This window comes from Ceratotherium simum, chromosome 33 (genome assembly GCF_057802395.1).
Source record: "Ceratotherium simum simum isolate JZ-2026a chromosome 33, ASM5780239v1, whole genome shotgun sequence".
In the NCBI taxonomy this organism is placed as follows: Eukaryota; Metazoa; Chordata; class Mammalia; order Perissodactyla; family Rhinocerotidae; genus Ceratotherium; species Ceratotherium simum.
The window spans coordinates 20,654,491-20,672,341 of NC_141932.1; the positions used below are offsets into that span (position 1 = coordinate 20,654,491).

The 17,851-nt window shown below is 51.7% G+C and overlaps 1 protein-coding gene and 1 long non-coding RNA gene across 3 annotated transcripts in view; one reads left to right on the plus strand and one right to left on the minus strand.

Moving 5' to 3' along the window:
* Positions 1-5,173: 5,173 nt before the first annotated feature.
* CYP2S1 (cytochrome P450 family 2 subfamily S member 1) lies at positions 5,174-16,828 on the minus strand. The gene is made up of 9 exons (XM_004441614.3): positions 16,408-16,828; positions 15,107-15,272; positions 12,854-13,003; positions 12,177-12,337; positions 11,903-12,082; positions 9,786-9,927; positions 8,452-8,639; positions 6,587-6,728; positions 5,174-6,495 (listed from the first exon to the last, which is right to left on the minus strand). Exons 1-9 carry the CDS (start codon positions 16,576-16,578, stop codon positions 6,314-6,316), a joined length of 1,482 nt encoding a protein of 493 aa, XP_004441671.1. The 5' UTR covers positions 16,579-16,828; the 3' UTR covers positions 5,174-6,313.
* Positions 16,667-17,851, plus strand: part of LOC147912881 (uncharacterized) — a 50,076-nt gene continuing 48,891 nt past the window's right edge. For both annotated transcript variants that reach the window (XR_015549511.1, XR_015549510.1), the window contains exon 1: positions 16,667-16,845. This is a non-coding gene — a long non-coding RNA (uncharacterized LOC147912881). The remainder of the gene's footprint in view (positions 16,846-17,851) is intronic.

The following is a 17,851-nucleotide window of genomic DNA, read 5'->3' on the forward strand; positions in this document are numbered from 1 at the left end:
TGTGCATCGGTGCGCACCCGGGATCCGAACCAGTGAACCCCGGGCCGCCACAGCGGAGCCCGCGCACTTAACTGCTTGCGCCACCTGGCCGGCCCCACTGCCCACTTGTTTGAACACGTTGGGGGCCCTACACACCCAGGGCTCAGTGGACCCGGCTGTGTGCACGGCCAACTTGAATCTGTGTTCATTCACTCAAGAACTATTCATTGAGCACCTAATGTGTACATGCGGTTTACTTTCAAATGCATTTAAAAAATGAGATGGGCAGGTGGGTAGAAACGTTCCCTGTGGGGCCGGCCCGGTGGCATAGCGGTTAAGTTCATGCATTCTGCTTCGGCAGTCTGGGGTTCGCCAGTTCAGATCCTGGGCAAGGACCTACTCACTGCTCTTCAAGCCATGCTGAGGCAGCATCCCATATAGAAGAGCTATAACTCTACAACTATGATGCACAGCTATGAACTGGGGCTTTGGGGAGAACAAAAAGAAAAAAGGGGAAGATTGGCAACAGATGTTAGCGCAAGGCCAATCTTCCTCCAAAAAGAAAAATAAATAAATAAACAAAAGAAACATTCCCTGTGCCAGGGCCTGGGGATCCCACAGTGAGGAGGATGAATCTCTGCCCTCATGGAACTCAAATTGCAAGAGGAAGAAAGACAACAGTGAGATAAATATTTATCGGGGTGCAGGATGGGCAGTGAAGAAAAATAAAGCAGAGAAGGGGATCGCAAGGGATGGGAGTGCTATTTTAGAGAGAGTGGTCAGGGAGGGCCTCTCTGAGGTTATGATCAAGATCTGAAGTAAATTAGTAAGTAAGTCACGTAAGGAAGGGCATTCCAGGCAGAGGAAGCAGCCAGTGCAAAGGCCTGGAGGCAGGCATGTGAAGAACTTCAAGGAGGAGACAGTGGGGCTGGAATGGATGGGGTGGGGAAGGAGATGAGGTCAGAGAGGGCCTTGGCCTGGTGAGGAGGACTTTGGTTTTTATTCTAACTATGACAGAACCCCCTGGGGGACTATTCCCCCCCCCAGGTTTATTGAGATTGGTGTACAATATGATGATTCAATTAATACACGTACATATTGTAAAATGATTACCACAATAAAGTTAGTTAACACATCCATCATCTCATTATAGTTACCATTTTTGCATGTGTGTGTGGTGAGAACATTTAAGATCTACTCTCTGTAAATTTCAAGTATACAATACAGTATTATTAACTATAGGCATGATGCTGTACATTAGATCCCCAGGACTTATTCATCTTATAATTGAAAGCTTGTACCCTTTGACCAACATCTCCCCACTTCCCCTACCCCCCAGCCCCTGGCAACCACCATTCTGCTCTGTTTCTTTTTCATTAAATTAATTAATTTTTAGTGAGATATAATTAACATATAACATTATGTCAGTTTCAGGTGTACAACGTAACGATTCAATATTTGTATATACTGTGAAATGATCACCACAATAAGTCTAATTAACACCCGTCACTACAGTTACAAAAAATGTTTTTCTTGTGATGAGAACTTTTAGGCTCCACTGTCTTAGCAACTTTCAAATATGCAATACAGTAGTAACTATAGTCACCATGCTAGATCCCTGTTTCTGTGAGTTTGGCTTTTTTAGATTCCATATATAAGTGAGATCATACAGTATTTGTCTTTTTCTGTCTGACTTATTTCACTTAGCATAATGCCCTCAAGGTCCGTCCATGTTGTCACAAATGGCAGGATTTCCTTCTTTTTTATGGCTGAATAATATTCCATTATATATATCTTACATTTTCTTTATCCATTTATCTGCTGGCAGATACTTAGCTTGTTTCTAGGTGTTAGCTATTGCGAATAATGCTGCCATGAACGTGGGGGTGCAGATATTTCTTCGAGATCCTGATTTCATTTCCTTTGAATATATACCCATAGTGGGATTGTTGGGCCACATGGTAATTCTATATTTAATTTTTTGAAGAACCTCCATTCTGTTTTCCATAATGGCTGTACCAGTTTACATTCCCACCAACAGTGCATGAGGCTTCCTCACTGGGTAGCTTTGAGCAAGGGAGAGACCTGATTTGGTTTTAAAGATTTTATTTATTTATTTTTTTCCCCCCAAAGCCCCAGTAGATAGTTGTATGTTATAGCTGCACATCCTTCTAGTTGCTGTATGTGGGACGCGGCCTCAGCATGGCTGGAGAAGGGGTGCGTCGGTGTGCACCCGGGATCCGAACCCGGGCTGCCAGCAGCGGAGCGCGAGCACTTAACCGCTAAGCCACGGGGCCGGCCCTGATTTGGTTTTAAATGGTCCCTCTGCTAAGGCCAGTAAGTGAAAGGTTGATGGGAAACTTTCTACTGGAGGGATCAGGACCTGGACACACTACTTGGGACCATTGATTATTGTGATGTGATGCTCCGGGAAGGAGCCCAGCACCTCCAGTGAGAGGCTCTTGCCACAATGAGCCCGAAACTGATCTAATTTCCAGTTTACTGGGAATTCCTGGGGATGAAAGACATCTTGAGTGGTGCCATAAAGATGCCGTCAGCCAACTCTGGGTATGAAAAATTGTACAGGGCAAATGCCCAGTGTCTTCAAGCAATCATCTTCAAGTAAAAAGAGGAAGATTGGCAACGATGTTAGCTCAGGGCAAATCATCCTTAGCAAAAAAAAAAAAAATTTGGGGAATGATTGCAGTTTTTTTTTTTGGCTGATGAAGATTTGCCCTGAGCTAACATCTGTGCCAACCTTCCTCTATTTTGTATGTGGGTCACCCCCATAGCATGGCTGACAAGTAATGTAGGTCTGTGCCCAGGATCCGAACCCGCGAACATGGGCGGCTGAAGCAGAGCATGCAGAACTTTAACCACTAGGCCACAGGGCCAGCCCCTGGTTGCAGATTTAAAAGACCTAAGACGGTTCAAATGAAGGTAGTGTGTGGTGAGCCTTTGGATCTGGATTTGAACAAATCCAACTATAAAATATTTATGTGACTGTCAGGGACATGTGAACACTGATACTGCAGAATTGCTAATAGTGATAGGTGTGAAAATGGGTATTGTGGTTGTGACTTTTAAAAAGCAAATTTTAAAGGGGGGAGTTATTGTTTAATAAGTCTTTGTTGGGGATATGAAGTTTTGGGTATAGACAGTGGTGATGGTTAGCCAGCCCTGGTGGTCTAGTGGTTAAGATGCAGCACTCTCACGGCTGTGCCAAGGGTTCATTTCCTGGTCAGGGAACCACACCACTGGTCTGTTGGTTGTCATACTGTGGCGGCTGTGTGTGGCTGTGATGCTGAAAGCTATGCCACCGGTGTTTCAAATACCAGGAGGGTCACCCATGTGGACAGGTTTCAGTGGAGCTTCTAGACTAGACTAGAAAGAAGGACCTGGCCACTCACTTCCAAAAAAATTGGCCATGAAAACCCTGTGAATAGCAGCAGAGCATTGTCTGATATAGCGCCAGAAGGTGAGAGGATGGTGCAAAAAGACCGGGCAGGGTTCCACTCTGCTGTCCACAGGGGCGCTAGGAGTCGATGGCACTAAAACAAGAAGTGGTGATGGTTACACAACATTGTGAATGTATTTAATGCCAGTGAATTGTACACTTACTGATGGTTAAAATGATAAATATTATGTATATTTTACCACTCACACAAAAAACTGAAGACCATAATAGTTCTAAATACTTTTATTTTGGAGTCCAATAATCCTTTAAGCCATTTTGAGTTTATATTTTCTTTAACTTGCTACTGAAATCATCAAAACTCATATCAACTTTCATATCGATGCAGTGCAAGGTCCATTTCTTTTTAAATAAATGAGTTTGCTGGTATTTCTGATTCCAAATTTCCCTGAACGTGAATTTTGAGTGCACAGGAAAGCAAGTCATTGCCTTAATTTAAAAGAAGAAAACCTTAAGCCTCATTCATTCCACATCAAACTGACATATAAAAAATAGTAATAACAGTAAATCCAAGAGCTTAGCCTGTATTTCATTCCCATTAGGTTGCAGAATTTTTCACATTTCTTCTTTTAAATTTAGTAACCCTTTTATAATTTTATTTATTTATTTTCTCCCCCCAAAGCCCCAGTAGATAGTTGTATGTCATACCTGCACATCCTTCTAGTTGCTGCATGTGGGACGCAGCCTCAGCATGGCCGGAGAAGCGGTGCGTCGGTGCGCGCCCGGGATCCGAACCCGGGCCGCCAGCAGCGGAGTGCGTGCACTTAACCGCTAAGCCACGGGGCCAGCCCTAGTAACCCTTTTAGATGCTAAATCCTCAGTCAAGGTGTGATCAGCTAGAAAGTTAGGACCTGATCCCAATCTCATCTTCCAATTCTCTATTATATCACTGTTTTGTGCCACCTTTATGGAACTTAAGCCAAAAAATAAAATAACAACATCATGGAAAATTAAAAAAAAAAAAGAAAAAAGGAAACTTTAGCTAGTGAGATATGCGTTACTGAAGCATTCAGGAGATGAACTGATTTCTTCAATTTTCTCTGAAATGCCAAAAAAACGAGCTGGATGGGGAAATGTGCTAAAGCAGCGTGGCCAACAGCGCCCTGTACTGTTCCCTCAACTTTGCTGCATGTCTGAAAACTGTCATTATTAAAATGTTGGGGGGAAATGTCCTTTACTGCTAGAAATGCACATTCCATTATTTTCTGGGATTTGCTTTAAAATAATCATGAGAGTGACAGATGAAATAATAATAGCAGAAAGTTGATGGTTATATGACGCAAGTGATGCGCCAGGAGTTCATCGCACTATTCTCTCTACTTTTGTGTTGGAAAACCTCCTTACTAGATAATTAACAAATAAAAAGACAACTCTGGTTTCCTAGAGGCTGGAGCGGGGCTAGGGTCTGTTTCAGCATCTGCTTTCAGACTGGGAGAGTTCCCAGGGTGTGGATTGCTACTTTTGGGCTTTCTCTATCTGGGGCGCCCCCAGGCTGGCAGTTCTGCCCGGTACCTTCTCCCTGCCCGGCCCCCACACAGCGGCCTTGCCGGAAGTGAGGCCCAGGACAGGGCTCCCCTCCCCCACCTCCACATCTGGCACTGATGTCAACAGCCAGGGTGGGCGGGGGCCATGTTTTTTAGCTCCCACCCAGCCTCGAGGGAGGGGTGGACCCCCCAACTCCACCCCTTACTCACAATGATGGACATGTCACACACAGGCTAGGCCCTGCCACGGACAGACCAGGGGCCAGAAACGAACTTTTATTGCAAAACGGGGACCTTCAAGTCACAAGGACGTCCGACCTGGCCTCTTCCCTGACACAGGAAGTTGGAATCTGGCCCCTACCTTGGTCGTCTAGTCCCGTCTACTGGGTCTAATGGGGACTCTGACGCAGAGTAGGGGTGCTGGGTCAGCGTGTGTGTGTTGGGGGGGTGGGACGCAGGGGAGGCTTTCAACTTGGTTACATAAGCACAAGTGGGAAGGTGCTTGCTGGTCTGAGGGTCCTCCTGCGTCTAAGTTTACTTGGTTCCCAGGCCTGTGCGCACAACTGCACACTGGGGGTATGTTCATATTTGGGAGAATTTGCAGATCAGGGTGCTTGGAAACGGGTGTCCTTGAGAGCTGAAGGTGCAGAGGAGGCCGTGGCTGTGCCTCCTTGGGAGTAGTGTGTCTCAGTGGGAAGATATTCGGGACCCAGGGTGGTGTCATGTGTGGGCTGGCTATGTGGTTCAGTGGTTGGGGGCATGTGGATGGTGACGGTCATATGCCTGGATAGTGGCGTGGTCACACGACAGAGGGCATGTTGGGGCTGAGGACAGGGATGGTCTGTGTGGTGACATGACCCAGGAGGGGACATGTTCTTCTTTGCACCAGGCTCCCAGAGATAGTGGCACTGGTAAGCTTGATGAGTGAAGAGGGCATGTGGGTCATGAACATGGTGGCTGTTTTGGTGGCCTGTGAAGGTGGCAGCCAAACTCCACGTGTGGGTTGTGAGTCCAGGGGCGCTGTGTTGTGTATGAGTTGGTGGGTTATCTGGTCATGTGGTCATGATTCCAGATGGACCAAATTTACGTCTGTAAAAAGCTTGTGTGGCCGAGTTGCCTCGTGGCCCTCGTGGTTGTGTATGGGTGTGTGGTTGTGTCTCAACAGCTGTGTGGGCGGACGACTGTGGCCCTGTGGATGTGTAGGCTGAGTATCTGTGTGACCAACTCTAGGAAACAGCTATGTGCGCATGAATTTGGCTGCCTGCGGTGTACACTTGCGGCTCTGTAGACACAGCCATGTCCATGCCACTGTCGAGGCCACCAGCCCTCAAGTCTCCCTCCTTCAACTGGTCCACATGGTGGAGTTGGGTGGAGGTCAGTGGGGCCGGACTTGCAGCTGGAAGGCTGGGGGGATGTTGAAAAGGCCACTGACAGCTGGCTGGAGGCTCAGGGCACTCGGTGGGCATGGGCTCTCCAGGGAGAAGGCCTGCAGGATGGCGGTGACTAGGAGGAAGATCTCTGCTCGTGCCAGGCCCTCCCCGAGGCAGACGCGCTTACCTGGAGGGAAGAGGCAGATGGAGCTGGGCCAGCCCTTCACACCCAGGCCCGGGAGGACTCGTGGGTGGGCAGGGACAGGCCCAGCAGATACCTAAGGAGTAGGGCAGGAATGCCTCTTGCTTCTTGACCCTTCCGTCCGCACCCAGGAACCGGCCTGGATTGAACTCCTCCGGCTGCTCAAAGACCTCAGGATCATGGAGGACAGAGCCGAGGAGGGGGAAGACCTCAGTGCCCTGCAGAGAAATCATAATAAAACTACAAATATCCCCACCACCCAGGCCTTCGGTTCCCAAGGGCAGAGCACAAGAGTCTACGGTGTTGGGGACACCAGTTCACAAAACATAAAGGCATCAACATGGATCAAGCATTTTATATATATTATCTCATATGTTATAGGTACACGTATTATAACACACACACACACACTCATCAAATCTTTTTAACAAGCCTAGGAAGCAGTTACTAATATGATCCCCATTTTAAAGATGAGAAAAATGAGACTCAGAACTTAAGCAACTTGCCTGAGGTAACATTTGGACACAGCAGAGCTTATTATTTTTATATCTTGCTTTTAAACTTTGGGAGTATTCAGCTGTGGCTGCTCTAAGCCCCTGGCTCAGAGTCCAGCTTTTTGCCGCTTTGGTCTTCGGGATGTGAAGGCAAGGGTGGGCAGGAGAGGTCTGTCCATGGAGGCTCCCCCTGCCCAGGACCGGGGGGAGTGGTAGCCCCTTCAGCCAAGATCAGAATTACCATGTTCCTAGGACTGTGGTGGAGGGAGAAGGATGGTGGGAGTGTGAGAAGAGGGAGAGGGACCTCCTTTGTTAGGGACTCTGGCTAACGGGAGTCTGGGCTGGGAAGGTGAGGGGGCTACAGGAAAAGACAGGGTCATGTTATTGCTGTCAGAATAAGAGAAAGGCAGGCAGTAGTGGTTAAAGCACAGGCTCTGGGTGCAAATCCCGCCTCTACCACTTGTAGGCTGGGTGACCTTGGCAAGTCTTCTAATCTTTCCAGGCCTCAGTTTCCTCATCTGTAAAATGGGCATGATTATGGTGTAGGGTTGCTCTGAAGATTAAATAGGGTAATACTCACGCGAAGCATTTAGACTACGACCTCAATCGTTGATGCCTGTTATTCTTGTTGTCATTATCCATAGTTGTTGGAGTTGCAGTAGTCATGACATTAGCAATAGTTGCTGCTGCTGCATTCACAGGACCCCCCCACCCCTGAATGGAGCCGAGCTGGTGTGTTAGAAGCATTAGCTCGTAGATTCCTTACAATCCCAAGTCGATACTATACTTCCCAGTTTAGAAGAGGGGTGGATTGATGTTCAGAGGGTGAAGTGATTTGCCCAAAGTCCCAGCTAGAAAACAGCATGGCTGGATTCTAACTGCCATGAGGTTTGATTCTACAATGAAGTTGGAGGAGGGAGCAGCTTGCGGTCTGGTGCCTTGGGTTTCCCAGGAGACATCGCCCCCTGGTGGTGCTGGCCTTGAGTTGCTCTTGAATGAAGGTGCAGGAACTGAGAGAGAGACAGAGACAGAGATAGAGAGACAGAGAGAGAGAGAGAGAGTGCAGGGAGGGAGAGGGAGAGACTGATTGCGTGTGTTTGCAGCAGGGGCTGAGGGGGAGGGCCCAGCCCTCAGTTTTCAAATTGCTTCCCTGCCTGTCACCTCATCTGACTGTCCCAACCACCTTGGAAGGAGGTAGAATTAGGATATCCACTGGACAGACGGGGAAATTGAGGCCCAGAGAGAGAAAACCAGAGGGCAAGAGAACTGCATACAGAAAGAAACCAGAGAGAGAGGGACAGAGAGAAAGAGAGGGAGATGTCAGCAAGAGAGGAGAGAGGAAGAGAGAGACCAAGATCCGGGGAAAGGCAGAGGGACACACAGATGGCACCAGACTCAGGCCTGAGGCAGAGACAACTGCGGGGCTGTGGCTGACCCGCACACTCACCTGGGGCAGGGTGTACCCTCGGAAGCAGGTGGTCCTCGTGAGGGCCCGGGGCATTCCCATGGGCACCAGTGCCAGCAGCCGCTGCGCCTCGTGCAGAACTGCATCCGTGTACGGGAGGTGGGCTCGGTCCCCCAGGCCTGGCGCCCGGCCCGGCCCCAGCTCCCGCATCAGCTCCTCCCGCACGAGCTCTGCACCCAAGAAGAGGGGGGCTGAAGGTCAGAGCTGGGGTGGGGCCCTGTGCTCCTCCCTTTGGAAGCCCCATCTTCTTGAGCAGCTGTGGTTAGCAGTGAGGCTGGCGGGTGGGGAGGGAGTCCCCCAGCCCTCGCTGGGCCCAGGTCCCACACATCCTGTGTGCTGAGCATCACGTCTCTCTTAATTCCGACAGCAATCCTGTGAGGTGGGGACCATTACCTATCCCCATTACCCAGATGAGGAAACTGAGGCCCCGAGAGCTGAAGTCACAGCTGACTCCATTCCATCAAGGCCACCAGACCTTAAGTCCCACCTTCCAGGTCAGCCCACACCATTGGCCCACAGCGTTTAGCGCCACTGCCTGACCCTGAAATACCGGACTTCCTCGGGGCTCACTCCCAGCCCTGCCTCTCACCCACGCCCTCCCTCACCATCGCAGCCTGTACCTGCCTGTGATCTCATGACCCCAGTTCATTTTCCGTCTCCAGTTCTGAGCCCCGTGTCTTGTGGCCTCCTGGATGCCTCCCCACAGGTGGCCCCAGACCCCTCACACTCAAATTGTCCCAAATCGGCCTCAGCGTCTCCTTTGAAACAGCTCCTCATCCCTTCTGTCCCTATCTCAGGGTGGCCCCCAGTCCCCTGGCCTCTCCCTGGGTGCCTCCCTCCTCCATCATTCTCCACCACTTGTCTACTTGGCCCCCTCTTCCCTCCCCACAGCCCAGCTCAGCCCTATCTTCTTCTGCCCAGGTCCCTTCCCTGTCCCCCCTCCCTGGGCTCCTGGCATCCTCTCTCACACCTTACAATCTACCTCTTCATGGTGACCCACAGGACTTTTCTAAAATGCTCATTTGACTCTGCTCTCCCCTGCTCAGCATCCTTCCATGGCTCCCCATTACTCAGGATTAGGCAGACAATGGACCACTAAGGCGACAAGGCCCTAAGACATCTCCTGCCTCATTTCTCACTATGCCTCACGCTGCAACCAGCAGCCCCCCAATTTCTTCTCACTCTTCAGACCCCCCAAATGCCAGGCTCATTCTTGCCTCCAGGCTCTGGCTCAGGCTCTCCACTCTCCTGAACATTCTTCCCTCTCGAGCCCTCGTTTCTGTTCCCAGAGCCTGGCTGGTGGAAAAGGCTCCTACCTTGGACCCGAGGGTATTTGAGCAGGAGCAGGAGGGTGTAGCGGACTGTGGTGCTGACTGTCATTGTCCCGGCGAACAGCAGATAAGTGACTGTCATCAGCAAGTTCTTGTCAGTGAATTCCGTGTTTGGGTCTTGTTCCTCCTGAGAGAAACCAGGCGGAGGGGCTCAGAGAACACAGGCTGCGGGGAGTAGAGGCCCAGCACAGCCAGGCTTGGGGTGCAGCTCAGCTTGTCAGGGAGTTTAAATAAATGTTTGGGAAGGTCGGGAAGTGGGCTCTTGATACTAATTCTTTCTGGCTGACATGTTTTTAAAAATGAAACAGAATGGTCACTATTAAAAAAACCCACAAAATAACAAGTGGTGAGGATGTGGAGAAATTGGAAGCCCTGTCACCCTTGGTGGGAATGTAAAATGGCGCAGCTGCTATGGAAAATGGTATGGTGGTTCCTCAAAAAATTAAAATAGAATTACCACACAATCCAGCAATTCCACTTCTGGGCATGTACCCAAAAGAATTCAATGTGTCTCAAAGAGATATCTGTATACCCATGTTCATAGCAGCATTATTCACAATAGCCAAAAGGTGGAAGCAAGTGTCCACTGATGGGTAAATGGCTAAGCAAAATGTGGTACATACATACAACGGAATGTTATTCAGCCTTAAAAAGGAAGGAAATTCCGTCGCATGCTACAACATGAATGAACCTTGAGATGGATGGGGAGTTGTTTACTGGGTACAGAATTTCAGCTTTGCAAGTTCAAAAGGGTTCTGGAGGTTGGTTGCACAACAATGTGAATATAATTAACACTCCTGAACTGTACACTTAAGAATGGTTAAGATGGTAAATTGTATGTTATGTGTATTTTACTACAATTAAAATTTTTCTTTTAATTTAAAAAATGAAAAAGAAATGGAGCCACAAGGTTAAGAAAAAATTTCTCTCTCTCCAAGAACAGGGTGACTGCATTTATTCAAAGAATGTGGCCCTGAATTTCTCTCGTAATTCCAAAGTTTGTACAATTCAGAACCAGTTATTTCCTGGGGCCAGCCCGGTGGCGTAGTGGTTACGTTCGCATGCTCCACTTCGGCGGCCCTGGGTTTGTGGGTTCGGATCCCGGGTGCAGACCTACACAGCGCTTATCAAGCCGTGCTGAGGCAGGCATCCCATGTGTGAAACAGAAGGAGATGGGCACAGCTGTTAGCTCAGGGCTAATCTTCCTCACCAAAAAAAACCTAGTTATTTCCACAGGAGTCACCTTAATTCTAATTTTCTCACATAATAATAAATTGTTTTTGGGGCCGGCCCCGTGGCTTAGCGGTTAAGTGCGCGCGCTCCGCTACCGGAGGCCCGGGTTCGGATTCCGGGCGCGCACCGACGCACCACTTCTCCAGCCATGCTGAGGCCACGTCCCACATACAGCAACTAGAAGGACGTGCAACTATGACATACAACTATCTACTGGGGCTTTGGGGAAAAAAAGGAGGAGGACTGGCAATAGATGTTAGCTCAGAGTCGGTCTTCCTCAGCAAAAAGAGGAGGATTAGCATGGATGTTAGCTCAGGGCTGATCTTCCTCACACACACACACAAAAATTGTTTTCACATTAATTAAATTAATTAAAATTGATCGCATTAATATAAATTAAGTAGACTTTATTAGTATAATTTGATATTGCAAGATTTCGTAAGTAAATGATTGTAATTCACAGGAAATGTCCTGTGTGGGTGAGGGGAGCAGGGGGTGGGGTGAAGTGATGGTGGGGATGGTTGGTGGCAGGTCACTGAGCATGGAGCCTGAACAGGGGGCCAAGGTTGGAGGGAGGAGAAAGAAGAGAGATGCAAGAGACTCAAACACAGGCGAGGAGGTGGGTGGGGAGAGGCAGAGAGAACAATGTGCCAGAAAGAAAAGATATGCACACACATGCAGAGACACATATCCACAGAGAGACATGCAGAGAGAGAGAGAGAGAGAGAGAGAGAGAGAAAGAGAGAGACATGCACAGAGAGACAGAGAGGGAGGTCTGACAGAGACGCCCAGCCACACCCCGGTGGGGGCTGGCCAGGCCATCTGCCCCTTTCAGGACCCCCCCCCCCACCACCATACCCTTGCCCCACCTGCGCCATCTTCAGCAGGAAGGTGTCCACGACGTCGAGTGCAGGGCCTGAGGTGTCCAGGTTCCCCCGGTGCCGCTGCACCTGCTGGACGGCGAAGGCAGCCAGGGTGCTCAGGTGGCCCAGGAGCTTCGTGTGGGGGCCGGGCAGGGGCTGCAGGAGCCGGGAGAACATCTCGTAGGTCTGTGGGGAGAAGGGCAGCTGTTCTCATGGGGGCCCGGCAGGAGGTGGGCAGGAGCCTGGGGAAGGTGGCCAGAGAGGGAGCCCACTCACTCACCTGGCCCCACGGGGAGCTGATTCCCAGCAGGGTGCCGCCAGCCGCCCTGACCAAGGCCTGGAACTCCTTATCCTCGTAGGGGAAACGGAGGCCGAAGGTGAGGGAGCAGACCATGTTGGAGGTGGCCTGGGCCAGCAGCAGGGAGGGGTCAAATGCCCGTCCTAGGGGGGCAGGGGGCAGAGGGGAGCTGACTTGGAGGTGGAGCGGACCGACGGAGATGGAGTGGGAGCCAGACACAACCAGAAAGAGACAGGCAGAGAGAGAGACAGACAAACAGGGAGAGACAGAGCAAGACAGACAGATAAGGAAAGAGAGATAGACAGGGAGAGAGAGAGAGACAGATTGGGAAGGAGAGAGAGAGAGACAGGGAGACAGACATACAGACAAGGAGAGAGACAGACTTACAGGAGAGAAAAACAAGTGGAGAGAGAAAGAAGACAGAAAGAGCGATGTGACACAGGGATAAAGAGACCCTCAGGGAGACAGTAAGACAGAGAGAGGGTGGAGAAGGAGCTGGAGGTGGAGGTGAACAGAGCCCCCAGCCCAGCCCCAGAGTCCAAGACATCCCCTCCCACTCATTCCTGGGGCCGGGTTGGGGGACTCCCAGGCACAGTGGGAAGGTCCTCCCCACACTCAGGCAGGACCCTGGGGGCCCTGGGCTGACCCGCCCTGCTGACCTTCTGTCCCCTGGAACGCTTCCACCAGACACCGGATCTCTGCCTGGATCAGCTCCTCGCCTTCCCGCTTCCCCATGCCCAGGTCCCGTAGTGTGAGCATGGTGAATCTCCTCAGCTGCCTCCACCGCTCCCCATTGGAGAAGAAAACCCCTGTGCAGAAGGTAGACTCAAGGAGGGACCGGACCCTTTCCCCATTCCCTAGGACCACCCCCTTCCTCCCAGTGAGGTGCCCCAAGGGGAACTCTTCAGGCCCTGTCCTGAGTCTATACCAGCCTAGCCCAGGGATGAGGACTCAGTAGGTGCTCAATAAATGCCTAACCTTGGGTCAGAGGGTGACATTCTCCTGAGAAATTGGGAACAAGGTTATCCAGGCTCCTGCTGTTCTGTGATTAACCAGGGTGAGTGAAGCTTTCTTCCTTCTTTCTACCTGTCCACCTTTTTATTCCTCTTTTCACCCACACATCTTTTTATCTTTCTTTCTTCTTGCTTTTTCTCCCTCCCTTCCATCCATTCCTCCATCCTAACATTTATGGAAGACTATAGGGTACCATCCATCCATCCATCCATCCATTCATCCATCCTAACATTTATGGAGGACTATTGGGTCCCATGCATCCATCCATCCATCCATCCCAACACTTATGGAGGACTATTGGGTCCCATCCATCCATCCATCCCAACACTTATGGAGTACTATTGGGTCCCACGCCTCACGTCGTTTGGAGGCTGAACAGGGAGGGAGGAGGATAGAACTGCACTGTCTCCCTCCCTTATCCAAGAGATCTGCTCTGGACAGACCATTCCCTGCTCTGAGCTCAGTGTTTCACCTGCAGAATGCAGGCCCAAAGTGGCCTCCTGGACACCTCGTCCTGAGTGTCCCCTGCCCACCCACCCCTCCACTGTGTTCCAACCTGGTCTAGGCATCTCTCCTTCTTCCTGTCTCAGTCCGTCATCCCCTGTCCCCTGGCCAGAGTCCTGGATTCCTCTCCTGACCACCCTACGGCCGCAGCCCTGGTCCAGCCCAGTCCCCTTCCTGGGCTACCACACAGCAACCCGAGGACTCTTCTAACTCTGACTATATCCTTTCCCTGATTCAAATCTACTGCTCTCAGGAAAACCCAAAGCCCAACACTGGCGTGACTCAGGCCCTGCATGACCAGGCTCCGCCAACTTCTCCAGCTTTATTACTCAACCCACTACCATCGCACTGGCCTTCTCTCACTTCCTCAAAGGTGTCAGGAACCCCCCTCTAGGCCTTTGCCCCTGCGATTGCTCTCCTTTCCATCCTCGATGAACTAACTCCACTCATCCTTCAGGTCTCAGCTCAAATGTCACCTCCTCTAAGAAGCCTTCTGATTCCTCCCATTGTCTCCCCACCTGCCCCACCCCCAGGCCCCAGGTCCCCTATGTCCTGCTCTCAAGGCTGTAGCTCTCATTTTAGAATGCCATTCTCTCCCTCTATTGTCTTATTGCAAGTCCACCTCTCCCACAGCAAGACAGGACACCACATCAGTCTTGGTCACCTCTGTGTCCCCTGTGCTGGGTACAGCACGGGGCCAGGCATAATGAAAATCTGTCATTTGCATGAATGAATGCTTCTGCTCTTCCTCCATGCTTTTGTATGTGCTGGTCTCTGCCTGGAACTCCCTTCCCACTCATCTTATGAGTCTCAGCTCAGACATCCCGTCTTGCAGGAAGTTTTCCTGGACACCCCCCACCAATCAGGCTTGATCAGGTGCCTCCTCCTATTCCCGCAGCCCTGGGTCTTCCCCAGTCCTAGCCCTGACCTCTCTGGACTGTCACTTCTGGTGACAGGTCTGTTACCCACTACCCTATGTGCTCTGGGGAGCAGGACTGAGGCTGTTTAGTCACTGCTGTGGTCCCGGCAGCGCCCAGCACCGGCCTCCAGCTTTCAGTCTCAGCGTAGAGAACAGTTTCTAGATTTTGTGTCTGTCCATCAATTCCCAGGGACTTGAAAGCTCTCTCCTTTCCTCCCAGCCCTCAGGGCTTTGCCTGGAGCAGTGATAACACTACTATAACCTGGTAACTAATGAGTACTTAATTAGTGCAATGCCCATCCCTCGTTCAAGCCTCAGTATAACCCTATGTAATAGGCGCGATTGTCCTCCCATTTTATACACAAAGAAACAGAGGTCCAGAGACACTAAGCCATGCATGAAGGTCACACAGCAGTAAGCAGTGGCAGGCTCTGAGCGAAGGAGCGACCTGCCTCCAGATCTGCTCACGACTCACCATGGCCGTCAAAGGTCCCGTCCAGCGTCGCCAACGTGCCCCGCCCGCTGAACTCCTCGGCCTGATCTCCTAGGGCCTCCCGCACAGCCTTGTGCCCAACCAGGACCACCACGCGCCGCCAGGGTCCCAGGTACACAGTGAACACTGGTCCGTACTTCTTACTCAGCTGGGGGCAGGGAGGGAGAAGGGGGCAGGTGCTGTGGGGGGCAGGCAGCTGGTCTTCCAGTCGAAGTGTCTCCATCACGGTCCCTGTCACTGAATGAGCCATCTGCTCCCTCTACGAAGAATCCCCTCCTTACCCCAAACAGAAACAGCCCCTTGGGAGGCTCAGTTCTCTTTCTGCACCAGGATCCCAGGCTCCTTCCCCATGGAGCCCCCTCCCCTAACACACTCTCTAGTCCCCACCCCCTTACCTCCTGCAAAGCCCTAACTTCTGACTCTGGGACAACCCAGAATCCACCCCACTCCCCCAGCTCAGACATATGGCAGCAAAAATGGGCAGCTGCAGCTTTGGTCTCTCCTAATTCCTCAGTATCCAGCCCCCCCCGCCCCCACCCCCAAACTAGCCACCCTTTTCAAGCACTGCTAAACTCTCCAATTCTGGAGCAGATACTGCTGAGCACCTGTCCCATCTCTCCCCAAGACCCCCACCCCCCTTGCCACGTTCTGGAAGTCCCCCAGACTCCTTCTGAATGGCGACCCTCTGGCCTCTGCCCACTGCCCCCACCCCCCAAAGGCTGACAAAGCCTCAGACTTCTTTCCTGCTCTCCTTCCCTTCTCTGAACTTCCAGCTCTCTCCTGGCTGAGCTCCAACTGCCTGATTCTCTGCAGACAGATTCCTGGAACCCTCCAGCCTCTGTTTCCACTTCCCCCCCAGGGCTCCTCCCCCCTTTCTTGTCTGCCCCCTCCTTGGGATAGCTCACCTGAACCTCCCAGCTACCTCTCCCCCTGGGACAAGCCAGCCACCATCACACCATCAGCTTCTCTTCTGCTTGGGGACTCTGGTCTTATTTAGCTTTGGTCCCCTGCTCCCACCACCTTCCCAGGATTCTGTGGGCCCCTCTGCCCGGACTCGTGCCACCTGATCCCGCTAGGAGGTCTCTGCCCCTCCTAGCCCTGCCCGCTCCAGCCTTTCTCCCCAGGCACCCCTCTCCTTCTCAGCCCTGGTTCGCTGCTCCCGCCTCCTCTAGGATACCCGAAAGCCTCTCTGCCCTGGCACTCCGGCTTCTCTCCCTGGGGACCCCTCCCTCTCTAGGCCCTGGACCCCCGCCCGCGGCGAGGGCGTCCTGGTGGCCCCTCACCCGCAAGAGCCCCCAGTACAGCGCCCCGGGCCGGAGCTGCAGGAGGTTCCCCAGCAGTGGCAGCGGCGCGGGCCCGGGGGGCAGGTGGCCTCGGGTCCGGGTCCGGGACAGCGCCAGCGTCAGCAGCAGCAGCAGCACCAGCAGCAGCGCCCAGGTGCCGGCCGCCTCCATCTCGCCAGGTTGGCTGCTTCTCGCTCCCAGACGCTGCACGCGGCGGGGCCGGTTGGGGGCGGGAGCCCGCGGCTCCCTGCCCAAGGATATCTGGCGGAGGGGGCGGGGCAGCTAGCCCCTCCCCCTGCCTTTAGGCAGCATGCTCTCCCCGCCGCCGGATTTCTTTCTCCCAGACCGCCGCCGCCACCTGGTGTCGGGGCCACACTCGCGAACGGATGTCTCAGGTCACCCAGGCTCAGGGTGCGGAGATAGAGCCTTGGGATCCAGGTAGGGCGTGGGCAAACAGGAGCAACCTGGAAGCCAGAGACTTTGGCTGCCTCGGGAGGCCACACCCTGTGCCTGGCGGTGACTTTCACCCCGCCCCCCGCCTCCCGGCTCCCCCCGCAGCTCCTATCTCCCTCCTGCCTGTAATCGTGGTGTGCGTTCACGTGTGCTTTCGCGTGTGCGTACGTGTGTGTTGTCTTTGAGCCGATTTCCTCCAGCATCTCACATCTTCACCGCACCCTAGGAGGAAGGACTTGACCTTTAACAACAAAGAATCTGAGGTTCAGAGGGGTTAATGGGTTGGCCCTAGGCCACATGGCTAACAAGTAGCAGAGCTGGGATTTGAACTCAAGCCAATCTGAATGACTGATTGAATCATTCATTCACTTATCAGTGTAGTATAGTGGTTAGGAACATGTCTGAAGCCAGACTCCTTGAGTTCACAGCTTAGCTTCTCTGTGCCTTTGTTAACTTGTTTGTAAAATAGGGATAGTTTTCAGGGTTCATTAGGTCTGTATGTGTACACAATTTAAAACAGGGCCAGATGCATATATAACAAGTGTTAAATAAATGTTAGCTAATATTCTTTCACTAGTAATTGTTATTGAGGTCTAACTATAAACTAGACTTTGTCCTGGACCTGGAGGTGCAGCTATGAATAACAGAGAAGGGTGCTGCCCTCCTTGAGCTCATATCCACGCTCAAACGAAGTCGTAAATTAAGATAATTTCAGGTAGTGCAAAGGCCTGCCAGGGAAATGGGCTTGTTGAGAAAGAAGGTTGCAAAGTCAGGTCTGTGCTGTTTGGTTCAAAGCTGTATCCCCAGTGTCTAGGGCAGTACCTGGCACACAGGAAGTGCTCAATAAGTATTTGTTGCATCAGAGATTGAGTGTAGGAGATGAGGTCGGCAGGGACCAGTCTCGCAGGCCCCTGGAAAAGACTTTGCATTTCATTCTAGCACGAAGGCAGCAGTTGAAGGGTTTCCAGTTCCTTGGTTTGCTTTGCTGTTT

Bases quoted from the DNA above. Each gene is read 5' to 3' on its own strand.
- CYP2S1 (XM_004441614.3), bottom strand. From the start codon at position 16,578: ATGGAGGCGGCCGGCACCTGGGCGCTGCTGCTGGTGCTGCTGCTGCTG. The intron at 13,004-15,106 runs GTGAGTCGTGAG...CCTTCTGCACAG, and splicing joins CGGGACCTTTGACGGCCATG to GGGTTTTCTTCTCCAATGGG. The intron at 12,083-12,176 runs GTGAGTGAGTGG...TTCTCCCCACAG, and splicing joins TCAGCTCCCCGTGGGGCCAG to ACCTACGAGATGTTCTCCCG.